This window comes from Aquarana catesbeiana, linkage group LG05 (genome assembly GCF_042186555.1).
Source record: "Aquarana catesbeiana isolate 2022-GZ linkage group LG05, ASM4218655v1, whole genome shotgun sequence".
Taxonomy (NCBI): Eukaryota; Metazoa; Chordata; class Amphibia; order Anura; family Ranidae; genus Aquarana; species Aquarana catesbeiana.
In genome coordinates, this window is record NC_133328.1 from 39,651,675 (window position 1) to 39,670,129 (window position 18,455).

Consider the following 18,455-nt stretch of genomic DNA (forward strand, 5'->3'; position numbering starts at 1 on the left):
CAGGGCTTAGGGAAGTTGTATAATGTTTTTTTAGTGTGCCAACTACAGGTGGGTGCCTTTGGTCTAATAGTATCCTATTGCTTTCCCTTGTCCCTGCTTGTTATTAGAGTGTTTATCCTTTTTTCTCTTGGTCCCCACCTCTTTTTGCAGTCTGATCCATTTTTGTGCCCCTACACTTGCTTGTGGGGGGATGTGCTGGGGGTTCCCTGGTCGTTGCATGGTTTGTGCCTCTTTGGCCGTATGGATGGGAAGCCAATTTGCCATGCAAATATTATGTTTTTATCAAATTGTTAATATGTTTTTTTTTTTTTTTCACTTTGCTATTCAATAGCTATTACTATGTGTTTACAGTGTTCAAAGGGTCGCCTCTGTTCCTCCTGATGAAGCAAGGCAAAACGCGTCAAGATCAATCTCTCGCTATAGGGACTTTCCCAAAGCAATCATTTTCCATTATTTTGTGGTTGACAGTCATATGGTTTTATACTTATATGGGAGGAACCTGGAATATTCCTGCTTGCAGCAGTTTTTATTGTTGTTTTAGTTATATTATGATTTTATGATTGGGATTTCTACAAAATAAATCTGTATTTCAAATATTTTTTGTTGTCTCCTGGCACCTGAAAGAGGAGCTCCAGGCCCCCACTCAAAATTACCGGTCCAGGCATCCAGCAGTGTCCTCACCCAAGCCCATTCATGCATCGGCTATCGGGTGCTACCGCCACCATCTTGACTAAGGGAAACCGTCAGTGAAGCCTTGCGGCTTCACAGCCAGTTTCCTATTGTGCATGCGCGTGCTGCGCTTTGTGAATTGGCCGCAGTCTTCTGGGACCTGTGAAGTGTCCCAGAAGGCTGCAGGGGAAGGAGAGGGGGCGCATTGAGCCGGAAGTGGAAGCGGGTACCTGTCCAAACCCCCCACCCAAAAGGTGCCAAATGAGGCAGCGGAAGGGGGGAGAAGGCAGACAAGTGGACCTTCCCCTTTTTGGGTGGAGCTCCGCTTTAAAAATCTATGTCTCTGCTATTTTTTCTCTAACCTTCAAAATATAGTGGGGAAGGTGTTCTGTAGTCCACAAAAGTGAACTGGTCAGGGCTGATAACTGATGGGGCTGACAAGGGCAGCACAAGTAGGGAGCACAGCAAGTTAGGAGTACACTTTTTTTGAGCAAGATAAACAGATATACTGTATCAACTTATTTTATGTTGCAAATAAGGAAGAAAAATGAAGAAAACTTGAAAAATAAATGTATTTATTCTGTGTTATGAACATAACTCAAATAATTGTACATTACTTTTACAGAAAATTCTTAACAATGACGGTATTAGGCCAGCGTTACTTTCTTGCTACTTCTGGAGAGCTGTCCACCTGATTTCTTAGGATTCTGGAAGTTTTCATAGCTGTACAAAAAAAAAAAAAAATACATGGATGGTTAAGGTTCAAAAACTAGAGTTTAGAGTGGACTTCTGCAGTGGGGAGGAGATGGGTATACCTTGCTGGCAGTGTGGGCTATCAGGAGGCACCATCATTTTGCCATGAATGGGCAGATGGCAGTGTCTCTTTAAGGCTAACGTCGTCCCAAACTGATTTTTCAACTTTGATTCAGCGCCAGCAGAATGTGTTTTCCCTTGTTTTAATGACCCTTACCTCATCAGCTGCATTTCAGTCTCCATTCAGTTCCTAAAAAAGGGCAAACTTGAGGGCCACAAGAGTTCTTGGTAACAATCAAACACAGATTTTGCTCTTTGGGGATATCAGAGTTATGCCCCATACACACGGTCGGATTTTCAGACGGAAAATGTGTGATAGGACCTTGTTGTCGGAAATTCCGACCGTGTGTAGGCTCCATCACACATTTTCCATCGGATTTTCCGACACACAAAGTTTGAGAGCAGGCTATAAAATTTTCCGACAACAAAATCCGTTGTCAGAATTTCCGATCGTGGTGTACACAAATCCGACGCACAAAGTGCCATGCATGCTCAGATTAAATAAAGAGATGAAAGCTATTGGCTACTGCCCCGTTTATAGTCCCGACGTACGTGTTTTACGTCACCGCGTTCAGAACGAATGGATTGGATTTGTGTGACCGTGTGTATGCAAGACAAGTTTGAGCCAACATCCGTCGGAAAAAATCCTAGGATTTTGTTGTCGGAATGTCCGATCAATGTCTGACCGTGTGTACGGGGCATTAGCTGGTGACCCTAAACTAAAAGCCTCCCTCTTCCAGCCCAGTTTGTTTTTAATGATGAAGAATTGGCAAACAGGGCTTAGAACTTTATCAGGACCACATTTCCATTGGGGCCCTTAAAAAAATAAAATGGAGCTACCATGTGATGGTTGGGATTGGACACTTCCAGGAGTGTCCATCTTCTGGGACCCCCATAGGTCTCACTGGGTCCTCCTGCGGATTTCCACCATACCACTGTATCCTGTAGTGACATGGATCTTGTGGTCTCAGCAAATTGTCACTTCTAGAACTGTTGGTTTCCCAGTGAATTTAGGGGCCATTTCTGAGCAGCAGAGTGGCGTTCAGCTTCTCACATGGCAGGAGAGGTGAGCACGTGCACCCTCCATTTACAGGTAGGCCTTTTCCTAAAATGTTAGTATAGCAACAGTTGTTTTAAATAGACATAGATCAGCCTTTCTCAACCTTTTCAATACAGAGGATCCCTTGAAATAACTTTCTGGTCCCAGGGAACCCCTGCTAAAATTTACTATATTTACAACTCATGATATATTAGTGTGATGGTCAGTGAGAAGAATGCTCCTTATGCCCCGTACACACGGTCGGATTTTCCAACGGAAAATGTGTGATAGGACCTTGTTGTCGGAAATTTCGACCGTGTGTGGGCTACAACTTATTAGCAACCACACAGAAATGAAGTACAAGATTAGAATAAGAACTAGAATGCCTGAAAATGAGGAAACTTATAAATGCTCTGTGGTAAGAGAGTAGCTAGGGACTGGGTGACCTTTGACCCCCCTTGTCAAAATATTTAAGGTAGAGTGGACTGTGCCAACTCATGACCATGACCCCCCCCCCCATCCATTGACCACTGTTGACAGTATGAGTTGCAATTACTGTATATACAGTATAATCTATGTCAGAGTTTCTCAACCAAACTTCTGTGGAAGCCCAGGGTTCCTACAAAGGTTGCAGTTTCTGCCTCTCAGATAAGCTCCCACTGACACCATTGATCTTTTTAGCTATCTGTAAGGATGGATTTCTTCGCATTGACCACAAGTGTAATGCCCCGTACACATGGTCGGACTTTGTTCGGACATTCCGACAACAAAATCCTAGGATTCTTTCCTACGGATGTTGGCTCAAACTTGTCTTGCATACACACGGTCACACAAAGTTGTCGGAAAATCCGATCGTTCTGAACGCGGTGACGTAAAACACGTACGTCGGGACTATAAACGGGGCAGTGGCCAATAGCTTTCATCCCTTTATTTATTCTGAGCATGCGTGGCACTTTGTCCGTCGGATTTGTGTACACACGATCGGAATTTCCGACAATGGATTTTGTTGTCGGAAAATTTTATATCCTGCTCTCAAACTTTGTGGGTCGGAAAATCCGATGGAAAATGTGTGATGTAGCCCACACACGGTCGAAATTTCCGACAACAAGGTCCTATCACACATTTTCCGTTGGAAAATCCGACCGTGTGTACGGGGCATAAGGAGCATTCTTCTCACTGACCATCACACTAATATATCATGAGTTGTAAATATAGTAAATTTTAGCAGGGGTTCCCTGGGACCAGAAAGTTATTTCAAGGGATCCTCTGTATTGAAAAGGTTGAGAAAGGCTGATCTATGTCTATTTAAAACAACTGTTGCTATACTAACATTTTAGGAAAAGGCATACCTGTAAATGGAGGGTGCACATGCTCACCTCTCCTGCCATGTGAGAAGCTGAACGCCACTCTGCTGCTCAGAAATGGCCCCTAAAATTCACTGGGAAACCAACAGTTCTAGAAGTGACAATTTGCTGAGACCACAAGATCCATGTCACTACAGGATACAGTGGTATGGTGGAAATCCGCAGGAGGACCCAGTGAGACCTATGGGGGTCCCAGAAGATGGACACTCCTGGAAGTGTCTAATTCCAAGCAGACTTCGGGGGACCATTTCTCAGCAATGAAGTGGCATTTAGCAATATGACTAAGGAGAAGCAAAGGGGGCCATGTACACCCTCGACTTACAGGTATGCCTTTCCTATAGGAAATTTACTTTAAGGGAACTCAATTATTTTATTCAGTGGACAATTATTCATTGTGCTAAATAAAGTTATGCGATTTTAGATGGCAACCTCTGCGACATCAGTCCTGTCTATTTGCTAGTTTTTTGGAGCAGGTCAAAGGCTAGTCTTCAACTCTACCAAACATATCTAATTGAAGCCTAATGGAAACCCCTAATCCAATTGCATTAAGGAAATTCTAGTAACAGGGGGTGTTTATTAATGCTCCTTTAGATATGAGGGTAGTAAAGTGCTGGACATGAAATGGTTACAGTTCATTCAACCTTGAATGGTCTGCCAAGAGGGCTAAAATGAATTAGATGCACTTTAACCACAAAGCCTTTGGGGTTCAAAGATATGCTGAGCTAGTTTGTTTGGATATTTCACCATTTGTTTTTTTTTTCTTTTATTGCTTACAGCTGATTGAAAAATCTCTTGTCTTCTGCACTTATAGATGGTCTTGTGCTGGCGAGCGCAGCCATAAGGTGGTGTTGGTTGATGCGTAGTCTCTTCTTTGATGCTGCGGGACAGTGAGATGTTTCCTGCTAATAATAAAAGATACAGGTTTAATATGAAAATATATTTTTCTCAGTGTTTCCTTCCAGATCATGGGAAGAAACAGAGATGCTATTTTCACAATGGTATTCCATAAAAACACATGATATGATCAGAATATCAGGGAAGTGTTTTGCCAGTTTTACAGAAGTGGTCTCCAAACTGTGGCCCGCAAGCTGAATGCGGCCATTTGCTTGCTTTTATCTGGCCCTTGGAGTACTATTCCTCCCACTAACACCAACCATTCCTTCCACTAACACCAACAGTAGGGCTAAGTCCTCTTACTGACAACAATGATGGGGCACTATTCCTTCCATTGACAACAACAATGGGGCACTATTCCTTTGACTGACACCAACAGTGAGGCAATATTCCTCCTACCTACACCAACAATGGGGCACTATTCCTCCCACTGACGCCAACAACAGGGCATACTTCCTCCCACTGACACCAATGATGGGGCATAATTCCTCCAACTGACACCAAAGATCGGGGCACTATTCTTCCCAATGACACCAACGTTGGGACACTATTCTTCTCACTGACACCAATGATGAGACACTATTCCTCCCACTAACACCAACAATGGGGCATAATTCCTCCCAATGACACCAACTACGAGGCACTATTCTTCCCACTGATGCCAATGATGGGACACTATTTCTCGCACTGGCACCAACAATGGAGCATAATTCCTCCCACTGACACTAATGATGGGGCATAATTCCTCCCAGTGACAACATCCATATGGCAATATTCCTCCCACTGATAGCAATGGTGGAGCATTATTCCTCCTCCCACCGAGCCTTATGCCCCATACACACGTTCCGATTATCGTACAACAGATCATTCGCATTTTGTTGCATAAAACTAAGATCGAATACAACAGTGCAAAATGTGTGTAAGATTTTTGTCGTACGACTCTGGAAAAAATCTTCCGCTGTGCGTAGCTACGTATTTTAAACAATGTCAAATACGTGTGACCCCTGTGTCCTTCTGGTTTATTTTCGTGTTTCCGAGCATGCGTGGTGTTTTTGTCGATCGACTTTTAGCGGACGCATACTGTACTGATTACACGATTGTCGTACGATGGGCTGCCGTCCGAGCAAAGTTTTCGTGTTTGTCCCTTCGGATTTGGTTGGATGGACTGTCGTGATCGGCTGTCGAAAGCTGCGTACTAACTATCAGATTATCGAACGATCTGTCCGAAAGCAATTTTTATCATCCAATAATCGGAACGTGTGTAAGGGGCATTAGGCATTGTTTACTACCACTTGCACTGGGGCATTTCTACCCAAATTGGCTACAGTCTGGACCCCATAGAGTCTGACGGACAGTAAACTGGAGACCCTTGTTCTAGAGGACCTGTTTCTTGTAAACTGGGCAGATGTGTAAACCCTAATACTGTTTTATAAATATGTATCTGCTTTTCACATTAGCTTTGCAACAGTGGGTTTTGTACAGAATTTACTCTTTTGCTACCCTCTTCCTTAGCAGTTATGGGCCTACAACGTGTCAGGTCCTCTTTAAAAGGTTTTTTATTTAAAGTGAAGAAAGGAGAACCCAATTCAGCATCTTGTTAAAGGCTACTGGTACAGTCCTCCCTGTTGGATTTCATTCATTTTGACCATCTATAAGCTTTAAGTTGCTAGTAGTGATATACACTATTGTTCTCTGAAAACAAAGCTGACAAGGGTGCTTTTAATAAAAGAAGAGTGTAGAGGTTACCAATGATGACCAATCAGACTCTTTGATATATTTTTCAGAGAATTAAAGATGAAATAGGATTGGCCTCCATGGGTAACTTCTCACTATTTTCACCTTCTCTTTTCCTTTATAAATATTCCTCAAAATATTGTTAGCCCCTACCACCCAATCAATGCTATATAAACGTCAGAATAACTGTTGTCTGCAATTGGGTGACAATGAACTTATTCCTCACAGCCAGTGAGGCAACAAAATTCTATGACACAATGATGGGAGTCGTCATCCACTTCCCAACAATTACAAATAAGTACCAAAGCAGCAAGGCACAAACTTGCATTTAAATGGTGAATTCCGTGTATATAGTAATCAGAAGAGCTGGGTGGAATCAGAGGAGGTCACTGTTACGCTAATTCTTTATTTGCCATGATTCTCATCAGAATAGGTGCATCTGCATGCAAACAGTATGTGTGTGGGAACCAAAAACAAGCAATTATCATATTTGTTTGATTTGTAAATTGATTTGTTATAGATCATGGGCAGAATTTTAGGTGCAGAGTCTGAAAAAATCATGAAGAAAGAGGCCCCTGAAACATGACTTCTGATCATTAACAATACTCTATGGTGGTATGGTGTTGGAAGGTGTCATCACCCCGAAAATAATAATACCTCAAAAACCCTCTTTATATGGGATTATACAGGCTGAGAGAATTTCATGTAAAAAGTAGAAAAAAAACTTTTATTTATACAGAAAAATACTTAAAAGAATACATACAAGGTTTTCTTTAAAAAGCTTCTCCACTTTTTTTAACCAAATTATACACACACTATATTGTCAAATGTATTGGGGCGCCTGCCTTTACATGCACATGAACTTTAATGGCACCCCAGTCTTAGTCTGTAGGGTGCAATAATGAGTTGGCCCACCCTTTGCCGCTATAACAGCTTCAACTCTTCTGGGAAGGCTGTCCACAAGGTTTAGGAGTGTGTCTATGGGAATGTTTGACCATTCTTCCAGAAGTGCATTTGTGAGGTCAGGTACTAAGGTTGGACGAGAAGGCCTGGCTCACAGTCTTCACTCTAATTCATCCCAAAGGTGTTCTATTGGGTTGAGGTCAGGACTCTGTGCAGGCCAGTTAAGTTCCTCCACCCCAAACTTGATAATCCATGTCTTTATGGACCTTGTTTTATGCACTGGTCCAAATCATTTGGTGTAGGGGGGATTATGGTGTGGGATTGTTTTTCAGGGGTTGGGCTTGGACCTTCAGTTCTAGTGAAGAGGACTCTTAAGGCGTCAGCATACCAAGAGATTTTGGACAACTTCATGCTCCCAACTTTGTGTGAACAGTTTGGGGATGACTCCTTCCTGTTCCTGGAGGAACATGACTGGCCTGCACAGAGTACTGACCTTAACCCAATAGAACACCTTTAGGATGAATCAGAGAGGAGACTGCGAGCCAGACCTTCTTGTCCAACATCAGTGCCTGACCTCACGGATGCCCTTCTGGAAGAATGGTCAAACATTCCCATAGATACACTCCTAAACCTTGTGGACAGTCTTCCCAGAAGAGTTGAAGCTGTTATAGCTGCAAAGGGTGGGCCAACTCAATATTGAACCCTACGGACTAAGACTGGGGTGCCATTAAAGTTAATGTGCGTGTAAAGGCAGGCGTCCCAATACTTTTGGCAATATATTGTACACAGCAAGAGGCTTCAAATATATCAATATAACATCTCACAATGTGTAACGTAGATGGGGGCACAATTGGCAAAAGGCAGATGAAGGTGCCCCCATCTGTGTTACACCTTTGGAGACGTTATACTGGTATATGTGAAGCCGCTTACTGTATATATGTATTCTTTGAAGTATTTTTTTATATATAAAAGTTTTTACACTTTTTTACATAAAATCCTCTCAGCCTCTGCCTGTATAATCCCATACAAAGGGTTTTCTAGGTCTGATCATTAACAATGAGTTTTGATAAATGGAAGGTTCACACTAAATGCAAGTCTGTGTTTTGTTGGTCTGAGGCTGGGAAAATGGTGCCAAATTAAAACTACTTGAAGTTATTCAGGCTATAGGCTGCCCACTCTATCCATTGCTTGAGACGAGAATACTTTAAGGCCGGGTTCACATATGTGCGGTCATGGGTTTGTGCCTGGGGTCCGGGGCATGTCCGTTCACCGGTTCAGGTGCGATTCAGGCCCGAATTTTTGCCTGAATTTGCACCTGAACCGAACCCAAAGATGCACAGGACCTTTCTGCAATCTGGACCGTGGTCGCCCCAGACCTGTGTGAACCGGCTCCATTGAGATCCGGTCACATTCGCCTGTCATGCGAATTGGATGCGGGGGAAACCCACAATCCAATTAGCATATATGTGAACCCGGCCTAAATCAATCAAGGATAGGCAAATTTTTTTTCGCTTTGGATAGAGTAATGCCCTGTACACACGACCGGTTTTCCCGTCGGAATAAACTCTGAAGGTTTTTCCGACGGAGTTCCGACGGAATTCCGCTCAAGCTGTCTTGCCTACACACGGTCACACCAAATTCCAACCGTCCAGAATACGGTGATGTACAACACGTAGGATGGGACTAGAAAAAAGGAAGTTCAATAGCCAATAGCCAATAGCTTCCGTCTCGTACTTGCTTCAGAGCATGCGTCGTTTTTGGTACGTCGGAACAGCATACAGACGAGAGGTTTTCCCGATAGGAATTGGTTCCGTCTGAAAAATTTAGAACGTGTTCTATTTCTAGGTCCGTCAGAATTTTCAACGTAAAAGTCCGATGGGACATACACACCGTCGGACTTTTTCTGTCGGACATTCCGCTCGTGTGTACGGGGCATAAGGAGAGATTAGAAGCCTCCCAGGTTTTTACCATTGTCTGTTTCCCCTCAAGGTAGATTCACTCTATTTGTCCTGGTGACTGTTGTCACCGAGACAAATGTAATAGGAAAACTAGAATTTTACAGATTTCACCAGAACAAGAGGTGGATGTAAATCTTCCAGTGGGACACCTGTTATTATAATAACAAAGAAGTAAATTCCCCCCACTTTGCAGAGATTCCCTCTCACTTCCTGTTGCAAAAAATGAAGGGAAATCTCACAAAACAGACACAAATAGCAAAAAAAAAAAAAAAAAAAATCCTTTGAACCCTTCGTTACTCTATCCAAAATGAAAAAAAGTTTTAGCTATACATACATTTTAACATCATAAATTTTATACATGGTATTTCTGTGCTCTACATAAAATAAAATGTCCACAGAATTTTTGGGGCTATACACCAGGCCCTCAATCTATTTATTAAAGACCTTGAAAGGTAAGTACTTCAAGAAGAAAAAATGCCATTCCACTTCACTGTCCTCATCATCACATTACTCAGTATAAGTTTACATCATCCTCAGATTCAGAAGAACACAACTTCCTCCATGTTTGGCTGGCCTGCAAATCCCTACAGCATGGCACATGCACCATGGATAGCCATTCTGCTCTCACACTAAGATTGGCGCATCCATTGTATAGTATAAGCCAGTGGCGGCCGCTCCATAAGGGGCGCACGGGCGCCGCCCCCCTATCCATGCGTCTGGCTCCCTGATCTACATATCAGGGCGCCGGGTGCATGGATTCCAATGGGGGGGGGGGGGGGGGTGTATGTTTTTGAAGCACGTGATTAGAGCCAGAGGCTCTAATAAGGCTTCAAAACAGGGTGGGCTTGGGGCGCAGAGCACTGCGTCCCGATCCCACCCTGTTGCGTGACACTAGCGATTAAATATTTGCTATTCTGCCTCATTCTCCTCCTGGCCAATCAGATAACCCCTATTGGCCAGGGAGTCTTAGGACTTCCTGGCCAGTTGTGTCTCAGGACACACTTGGGGTTTCTATTCTGCCGGAAGGAGAATCTATGCTCGCCGGAGCGGCCCCGGCTCTTCCCTCTCCCTGCCTCCTCCCTGCCTCCGTGCCTCACAAGGTAAGGCAGCCTGTTTGTCTCCCATGGGAGGACGGGGGTGATTACCACCGCCACTTGTCTCCCACAGGGGGGGGGTGGATTTGGTGTTGCTGATTGATCGCCACGTGTGTATCCCGCGGGGGTGTGTGTATGGGGGTGATTACCGCCGCCTGTCTCCCGCAGGGGGGGGGGGTTTGGTGGTGCTGGGGGTAATTGATCACCTGTGTCTGGGGGGGAGTGTTGTGCCTCCCCCCCAAAAATAGTGAGCACCAGCCCCCACTGGTATAAGCTTCTAGTGTATTGCAGGATGTGAACACTCCTCAGCCACGGACAGGCTGGGCATTGAAGAACTTGCATGTATCTGCATCTAAGGGAGCTGTGTACTTATAATGCTTAATTTGATGATGGTGATGAAGGCAGTTTTTTTTCTTAAAGTGCACTTACCCTTTAAATGAGCCACTGATCCTTCACGTGATCCTTAAATATATGGGTCCTGGGCTACTGCCTAGAAATCTCTTACTACCACCATTATGGATACTCATCAATGACTGACCGCTGCTAAATGGTCAAAAGGTTTCATACTTTTTTTTTTACGCGGAAGAAACCAATAAGCATGAAAGCAAATATACAAGATCCACATCATTACCTTTTTCCAAAACAAAAATGCTCAAACTATCTCACATTATTGCTGTGTACAACAATATCTGGACAGGTTTCATAGATTTATATAGATGATAATTGCATTTTAAAACTAAGTGCACATATCCATTCGACTCCCTTTTCTGATCTAAACGGCCCTTGCCTCTTTAGATGCCTACTTTACCTCAATCCAGTGGAAGAAAGCTCAAAGAAGTTTAAGGTAAGCCAGTGTGGCCAACCCATAGAGCCAGAACAGCATGTATGAAAACACTGGAGCGTTCAGTAAGTATGGATCTAGTAGGGTGGATGGTGAGGTAGTTTAGGTCAAGAAGAAGGGGTAAAAGGATAGGTGCACTTTGTTTGAAACGTTTATCCCATAAAAAAAAAACAGTAAACAGGCTAGAAGGGCAGGGACCCAGATTCGTAATTTAGCAATCAGAAGCATGGAAGCTGATGCACAGCAAGAAATATTAATGCAATAGATGCAGTTTAGTAAAGGTTAGTATAAACAAGACCCTATAAAACTAAGGTCGATAAGGATTTGAAGGCCATACATTCTGATCCTTTATGAGGAAAACATTTTTTAATTTTTTTAATTACTTTTCTCTGTGCAATAGTAGTGATATACAGTATTTGTATAACTGCTATGCTTTGCACAGGCCTGAAAAGATTCCTGTAGATAGACCGTCAGACAACGTGCCTACAAAAAAGGCAGCAAGTGCTCAAAGAGACACTGTCACCTTTCCCATTTAGGCTAAAGTTGCAGCGTCTTTTTAAGGGCCCATTTACACAAGGATGGGCCTGTGCAGTGCGTTTAATACACACGCATTATATGCATTAACATGCATTAAGGAGTTGCACTTAGGCAGCCCATGTACACTATATTACCAAAAGTATTGGTACACCTGCCTATTGGGACATTTTTTTATGAAATCCCAGTCTTAGTTTGTAGGGTTCAGAGGAGTTGAAGCTATAACAGCTTCAACTCCTCTGAAAAGGCTGTCCGCAAGGTTTAGGAGTGTGTCTGTGCGAATGTTTGACCATTATTCCAGAAGCGCATTTGTGAGGTCAGGCAATGATCCCAAATCATCCCAAACTGGTACAAATCATTTGGTGGAAGGGGGGGGGGGGGTTTATGGTGTGTTTTTTTAGGGGGTTAGGCTTGGCTCCTTAGTTCCAGTGAAGGGAACTCTTAAGGCGTCAGCATACCAAGACATTTTGGATAATTTCATGCTTCCAACTTTGTGGGAACATTTTGGGGTTGGCCCCTTCCTGTTCCAACATGACTGCGCAGCAATGCACAAAGCAAGGTCCATAAAGACATGGACAATCGAGTTTAGGGTGGAGGAACTTGACTGGCCTGTACAGAGTCTTGACCTCAACACGATAGAACACCTTTGAGATGAATTAGAGTGGAGACTGCAAGCTAGGCCTTCTCGTCCAACCTTAGTACCTGACCTCACAAATGCACTTCTGGAAGAATGGTCAAACAGTTCATGTGCGTGTAAAGGCAGGAGTCCCAATTCTTTTGCCAATATAATGTATGTAAATAAGCTGCACCCAAATAAATAAGTTGCACCCAAACGGAACAAAAATTGGACCTGCAGCAAGTTTGGTCAGCACGTGTGGAAATTCAATATTGTGCGCCGTAGTGTGCTACAACAAAGGTGTGTCAATAAGGGGCATTGTACAGCAGCATACCAACACAAGACTCCTTTCACACTGAGGCGTTTTTCAGGTGCTTTTGGGCTAAAAATAGCGCCTGTAAAGCACCTGAAAAACGTCTCCCCTGCAGTCTCAGTGTGAAAGCCCGAGTGCCTTCACACTGAGGCGATGCGCTGGCAGATTGTTAAAAAAACTCCTACAAGCAGCATCTTTGGAGCGGTGAAGGAGCACCAGTATACACTGCTATACACCAGTATACACCGCTCCAGCAACGCCCCTGCCCATTGAAATGAATGGGCAGTGCCGCCAAACCGCCGGCAATGCGTTACTTTGCGGGTTGTTTTAACCCTTTTTTGGCCACTAGCGGGGGTTAAAAGTGCCCCACTAGCGGGCAAAAACCTCCGCAAAAACGATGGTAAAGCGCTGCTAAAAATGGTGACTTTACCGCCGACGGAGCCGACGCCCCAGTGTGAAAGCAGGTTATTTTGCACTGGTGGGCACACAATAAGGAGAAGTGGGGAATGATGGAACGTATGGGATTGTCAGGGGTGGGTTCATTAGGAAAGGTGACAAGGTCTCTTTCATATTGCTCTCATTTTATAATTTCAATGAAACAACAACCTTCTTGAAACCTTTAAATAAGTCATTTTCTTCTAAAGTGGGTTACTTTGTCCACCCTTAACATATATATTTTTATTTCTGTAGTTTTAAATGCAATGTGTTGGGAGAAATACTTGGGATGCCACTGCTGACCTTCGTCTGAAAATTATAATTGCCTAAATCACGCCGATCCAAATGGTTTTCATAGTCAATGACCCAGAAAGAGCAAATAGTCAAAGACATGCTGGTAGGTTAATTGGCTCCTGTTTAAAATTGGCCCTAGTATGTGTATGTCTGAATGTGCGTTAGAGACATTAGATTCTAAGCTCCTTGACGGCAGGGACTGATGTGAATGTACAATATATATGTAAAGCGTTGCGTAAATTGACAGCACTATATAAGTATCTGTAATAAATAAATAAATGAATTAATAGCCACTAGTACCTGTAATAAATAAATAAATGAATTAATAGCCACTAAAGTCATAGAAGAAATACGTTCCTGATCTGCATGCTTGTTGCAAGAACAATGAATCAGAAAATACTCAAGTCAGGGGATCAGCCTTACACCAGTGCAACTGGCAATTTCAGAAGAAGAGGTCAGCATTGACAATCTATGTATTGCTCTCAACATAGGTTTCCTTAAATTGGCCTAAACATAGAAATAAAACAGTGCTCCAACTAAACTTCCAAGATGATGGTTTACTGAAATCGCATGTCAGTAGAAACATCCAACATTTCAAAGGACCATCTTTTTTGAGGTGGCGGACAGAGAAAAAGAGTCTGCATACCCTCGAAACTGTCTTTCGACTGATATGGGACTAATCATAGAAAAAAAAAAGCACTCCAAATAAACTTCCAAGATGACTGTTTATTGCAGTTCCATGTCAGTAGAAACACCAGTGTTCTAAGAATACCCATATCAACAGAAACACCAACATTTTGCAAGGTGACAGAGAGAAAAATAGAGTCTGCATACCCTCAAAACATTGATATTTCCTTTGAAACGGGACTTCATTAAAAAGTCATATTGGATGGTTCAGCTAATGCGTTGGCTTTTCCTATGTTTGGAATTGCCTGGTGTCACCGTTGAGCCAAGCACCCACCCCTATAGATGGGTTATATGAGGTTTGTGGAGTGTGGTTTGATGTATTACAAGTTCCTTTAATAGACCTGTCTGCCTTCTTGTATGATATGTATGGAGGAACAGGGAAGGAACACAGATGGAGAAGCATTTGGAAAGTCGATATACCACATTCATGTAGGTGGGAACAGAGATCTCAGCGTTTAGACTCTGACATTGCTCCCGCTGATCTTCTTGTAAGGAGGTTTTGAGCACTACGGTTTGGAAAGGCACTAATTCTCCTACAGACAAGCCAGTGAAATCATGAGTTAAGGAATTGCTTCCAGACAAGCTGTGGCAGGTCTGTAAAGACAGTTGAAGGAAGACATATTACACCTGCTGTTGGGAATAATGGTCTGTGCACAATGCAACTGCTACAACACAGTTAAAAGTTGGGGAAACTAGTACAATTTATATTTTTCTCATTCTTCTGTAATTTGTCTTAAAGGATTTGGAGTGTGTAGATAAGAATTACAAGATATTAGTACATTAAGATCAACATTCCAAGAAAAATCACATGCAATTTTCCCAGAAAGAGTGCTAGCCCCAATCAAATGAGCTTCACTGTACATCAGAAGGCCCTTGTTGTGCCCTGAACCTCTTGTTATTACTGTGAGAAGAGAAGAGAATACTGCCATATACAGATTGGAAGCTAGCCTTGGGGATAAGCAAATATTGCTAAATACAAGATCAATGTGTATTCTTACTTAAATCTTGGTGTGCTTTGTGTATTTCTCCCAGATTTGTGCAGTAGCCCAGTGTGAAACCTTTCCTTTGTGCAGGAGCTTCCTGTAGTAAAGACCAGTCACTTCTGCTCCCTTTACCTTGTACATTGTGACTGACAGGGCAGTCCTAATATATGGGCACTCCTGGGCAGTGCCGAGGGGCCCCAGGTGCATGGGGGCCCCATGATAATCTTGCATTACATCATACCTGCAAACTGTCCCGGATTAGCCAGGACATTCACACTTTTTACTAAGCTATCCCAAGTTTGCTTTATCGCGGGCAGAGAATGTAATGTGTACTGTTCCCTGCAGATCCTAGTACTGTGCCCTTCTGTCCCTCCTTGTACTGTGTCCTTTGTGTTGATTAGTGTTTGGTTTCTGCCATGTTTTCTCATTGTTTAAAATTTATTTTGAAAGTACTAATACTAATAAATATATGTTTAATTCTACCAACTATTTAATTCTTAAAAGTAGGTGCGTAAATTAGGGCAGGCTAGTTGGGGCCCCAAGGCATTACTTTGCCCAGGGGCCCATGATGCTATTAAGATGGCCCTGGTGACTGGTAGTTTTCTGCAGGCAGACTGTAGTGGGTGGAGCCTGTTCGGTCCCTCTTACAGCTCTGCACAGGTTACATGCAGTACAGTGGTGATGTCATTATTAATTTTACAACTGGTTTTGTAAAGGCATTTGGTGCACACAGAGTGGAATTATATCCTTTTGTAGCTATTGAGGAATATATTTAAAATAAAAATTTTCTGCCAGGTTGAACCAATGCCACTTAAAATGAGTTTACGTTCTACAAATGAGAATATGTAACAGCAATAGCAGCTCTGAATATTTTTAACATTTTATTTAACTCTTATAAAAATGTCAGTGCCTAGAATATATATATATATATATATATATATATATATATATATATATATATACACATACATATATTATAGTGAAGCTGTTAACAGAGGGTATTAGCACACAAACGCCCTTTTTGTGTGAAGAAGTGTGCCGGGTCAGGATTTTTTCTAATGCCGTGTACACACGAGCGGACTTTCGACGGACTGAACTCCTAAGGACTTTCTGACGGACTTTCGACGGAGTTCCGACACAACGGACTTGCCTACACACAATCCACCAAATTTCGACTGATTCGAACGTGATGACGTACGACCGGACTAGAATAAGGAAGTTCATAGCCAGTAGCCAATAGCTGCCCTTGCGTCGTTCGTCCGTCGGACTAACATACAGAGGAACGGATTTTTCGACCGGACTCGAGTCCGTCGGAAAGATTTGAAACATGTTCTATTTCTAAAGTCCGTCTGATTTTTCGACAGCAAAGGTCCGATGAAGCCCACACACGATCGAATTGTCTGGCGGATTCGTTCCGTTGGACCTTTGCTGTCGAAAAGTCCAGGCGTGTGTACACGGCATTAGGCCCCTTTCACACAGAGGAGAATCCGTCCAAGCTGATCGCCGCTGAACAGGCGTTTCCATCTGACTGTCATCCGATCTGCCGGATGGCGAATGTATCCCCATCCATCTGTTTTTTAGCGGACCGGATCAGATCGGATGCCGGCGGGTGACAGCGAACAATGGGTGGTCCGATCAGGTCCACCTGAAAAATGGACAGGCAGACCCGATCGATCCGTTGATGTGAAAGAGACCAAAAGCAGTAATGAGCTCAGGGAGCAGAGAGGCAGCTGAATTTAGAAAGAGCCTGCAGATGCAGCATAGTGTGGGATCCCTGCAAGTTTTTAATAGGAAACGACAGCTAACCCAATGCAAGACCACACTGAAGCCAAATACAGACAGGCAGCTAGCATTTTTTAGGGGGAAGGCAGCTTACATATTCATCTTATTACAGGTTTCCTTTAACAGTTGTGTCGGATGCAAGTACTTATGCAAGCTCAGCTAAATAAGATAAATAAAATTGTTAACGCATTTGAAATATGATGATAAAATTTGCATTTGTTTCATATTCAAAAGCATGCCAGAGAGCAGTATGCAATGTGTAGTAATGCCAATCAATCAACTACAATTCATCAACAATCCAATTTCAGTAAACTGATACAATCGTCACTATGCTTTATCGAATTCTGCCCATTATCACTGCTCTCTGTGCATTTTTTAATTAATACGTCTGTACATTTTTAAATATCTCCTTCACGTTTAAAGTGTATGGAAAGATCACGCCTTGTTTTTTCAGTTTTAGAGTAGGAAGGGTTAAAAGCTGTTTCAAGTTATGTATTGCTGCCTGTGTCCCCCTGAGGCCGTTTACTTTTGCTTCCTGTACTGTAGACATAAAAGGAAACAGAAGGTTGAATAGAAGGTTCAAATCGCCCCAGCAAGGACACAAAGAGCAATACAAACTAAACAAAGGGTAAAACCCTTCCACAGTCTGTCCAAAAATGTTGCCTTTACATACATATTAACTCTTAAACGATTATTAGATAACTGCATGCAAATTCCATTATACAGAACAGAATGTTTGATTAGCAGGTTTATTGGGAAGTATACAGACAGGGCCAACCATTCAGGCAGAAACAAATACATTTACCTACATTCAAATGTGGAAAATACCTTATCGGAGCTGCCGTTTCCCAGATCTGAATCATTGGAGCTCCCAAAATACAGACGCCATATACTGGATTTGGGGTCTTCTGGGGGAATTTTGATCATTTCCAGAGAGGTAAGGGATTGATCTAAGACACTGTCAGCTTCTCCGGATTCATCAGACACGCTGCTGTGGTTCAGGAATATCATTGATGATAAACTTGCATCACTATCAGATCCAGAGCCATTGTCCTGAAAGAATCAACAGACAAATATTGGAAAACTGTCCTCTCTCTTGTGTCTACAACACTATCTTATGACTAATGACTACAATGCTATCTACACCATTTTCGTAAAAATGATCACCATTTTTTTATTCATTGAAGCATACAAAATAGGATTTTTGTACTCACCATATAATACTTTTCTTGGAGTCTATTGGGCGCACAGGTGTTTCTCTCTATTGGGTTATACTGACACCTACAAGAGGACTAGACACTGGCAAACAATAAAACCGTAGGCTAGCTAACCCCTTTTACTACCAGCATGCCTCAGTTTTGAAGCAAAGCAGTACCAAGAGCATGATAATAAATCTGTATCCCCCAATGGATTCCAAGAAAAGGGTTTTTCTTTCTCATCAAATGGGGACATGGGAAGTCCTTCCTGTGGCTGCACTGTCCACCTGGTAGATCTTACAGAAC

General features: G+C 42.8%; 1 protein-coding gene across 4 annotated transcripts in view; it reads right to left on the reverse strand.

Annotated features, from left to right (window-relative positions):
* Nucleotides 1-1,227: 1,227 nt before the first annotated feature.
* Nucleotides 1,228-18,455, reverse strand: part of PEX1 (peroxisomal biogenesis factor 1) — a 107,767-nt gene continuing 90,539 nt past the window's right edge. Inside the window, exons 21-24 of one of the 4 annotated variants that reach the window (XM_073629629.1) lie at nucleotides 17,782-18,006; nucleotides 14,609-14,782; nucleotides 4,660-4,784; nucleotides 1,228-1,392 (exon numbers count right to left, since the gene is read on the reverse strand). In XM_073629629.1, coding sequence (XP_073485730.1) covers nucleotides 1,317-1,392; nucleotides 4,660-4,784; nucleotides 14,609-14,782; nucleotides 17,782-18,006 — 600 coding nt within the window. In that variant the 3' untranslated portion in view covers nucleotides 1,228-1,316. Of the gene's footprint in view, nucleotides 1,393-4,659; nucleotides 4,788-14,608; nucleotides 14,783-17,781; nucleotides 18,007-18,455 lie in introns of all 4 variants that reach the window. The other 3 variants (XM_073629628.1, XM_073629631.1, XM_073629630.1) reach the window with 3 other exon arrangements.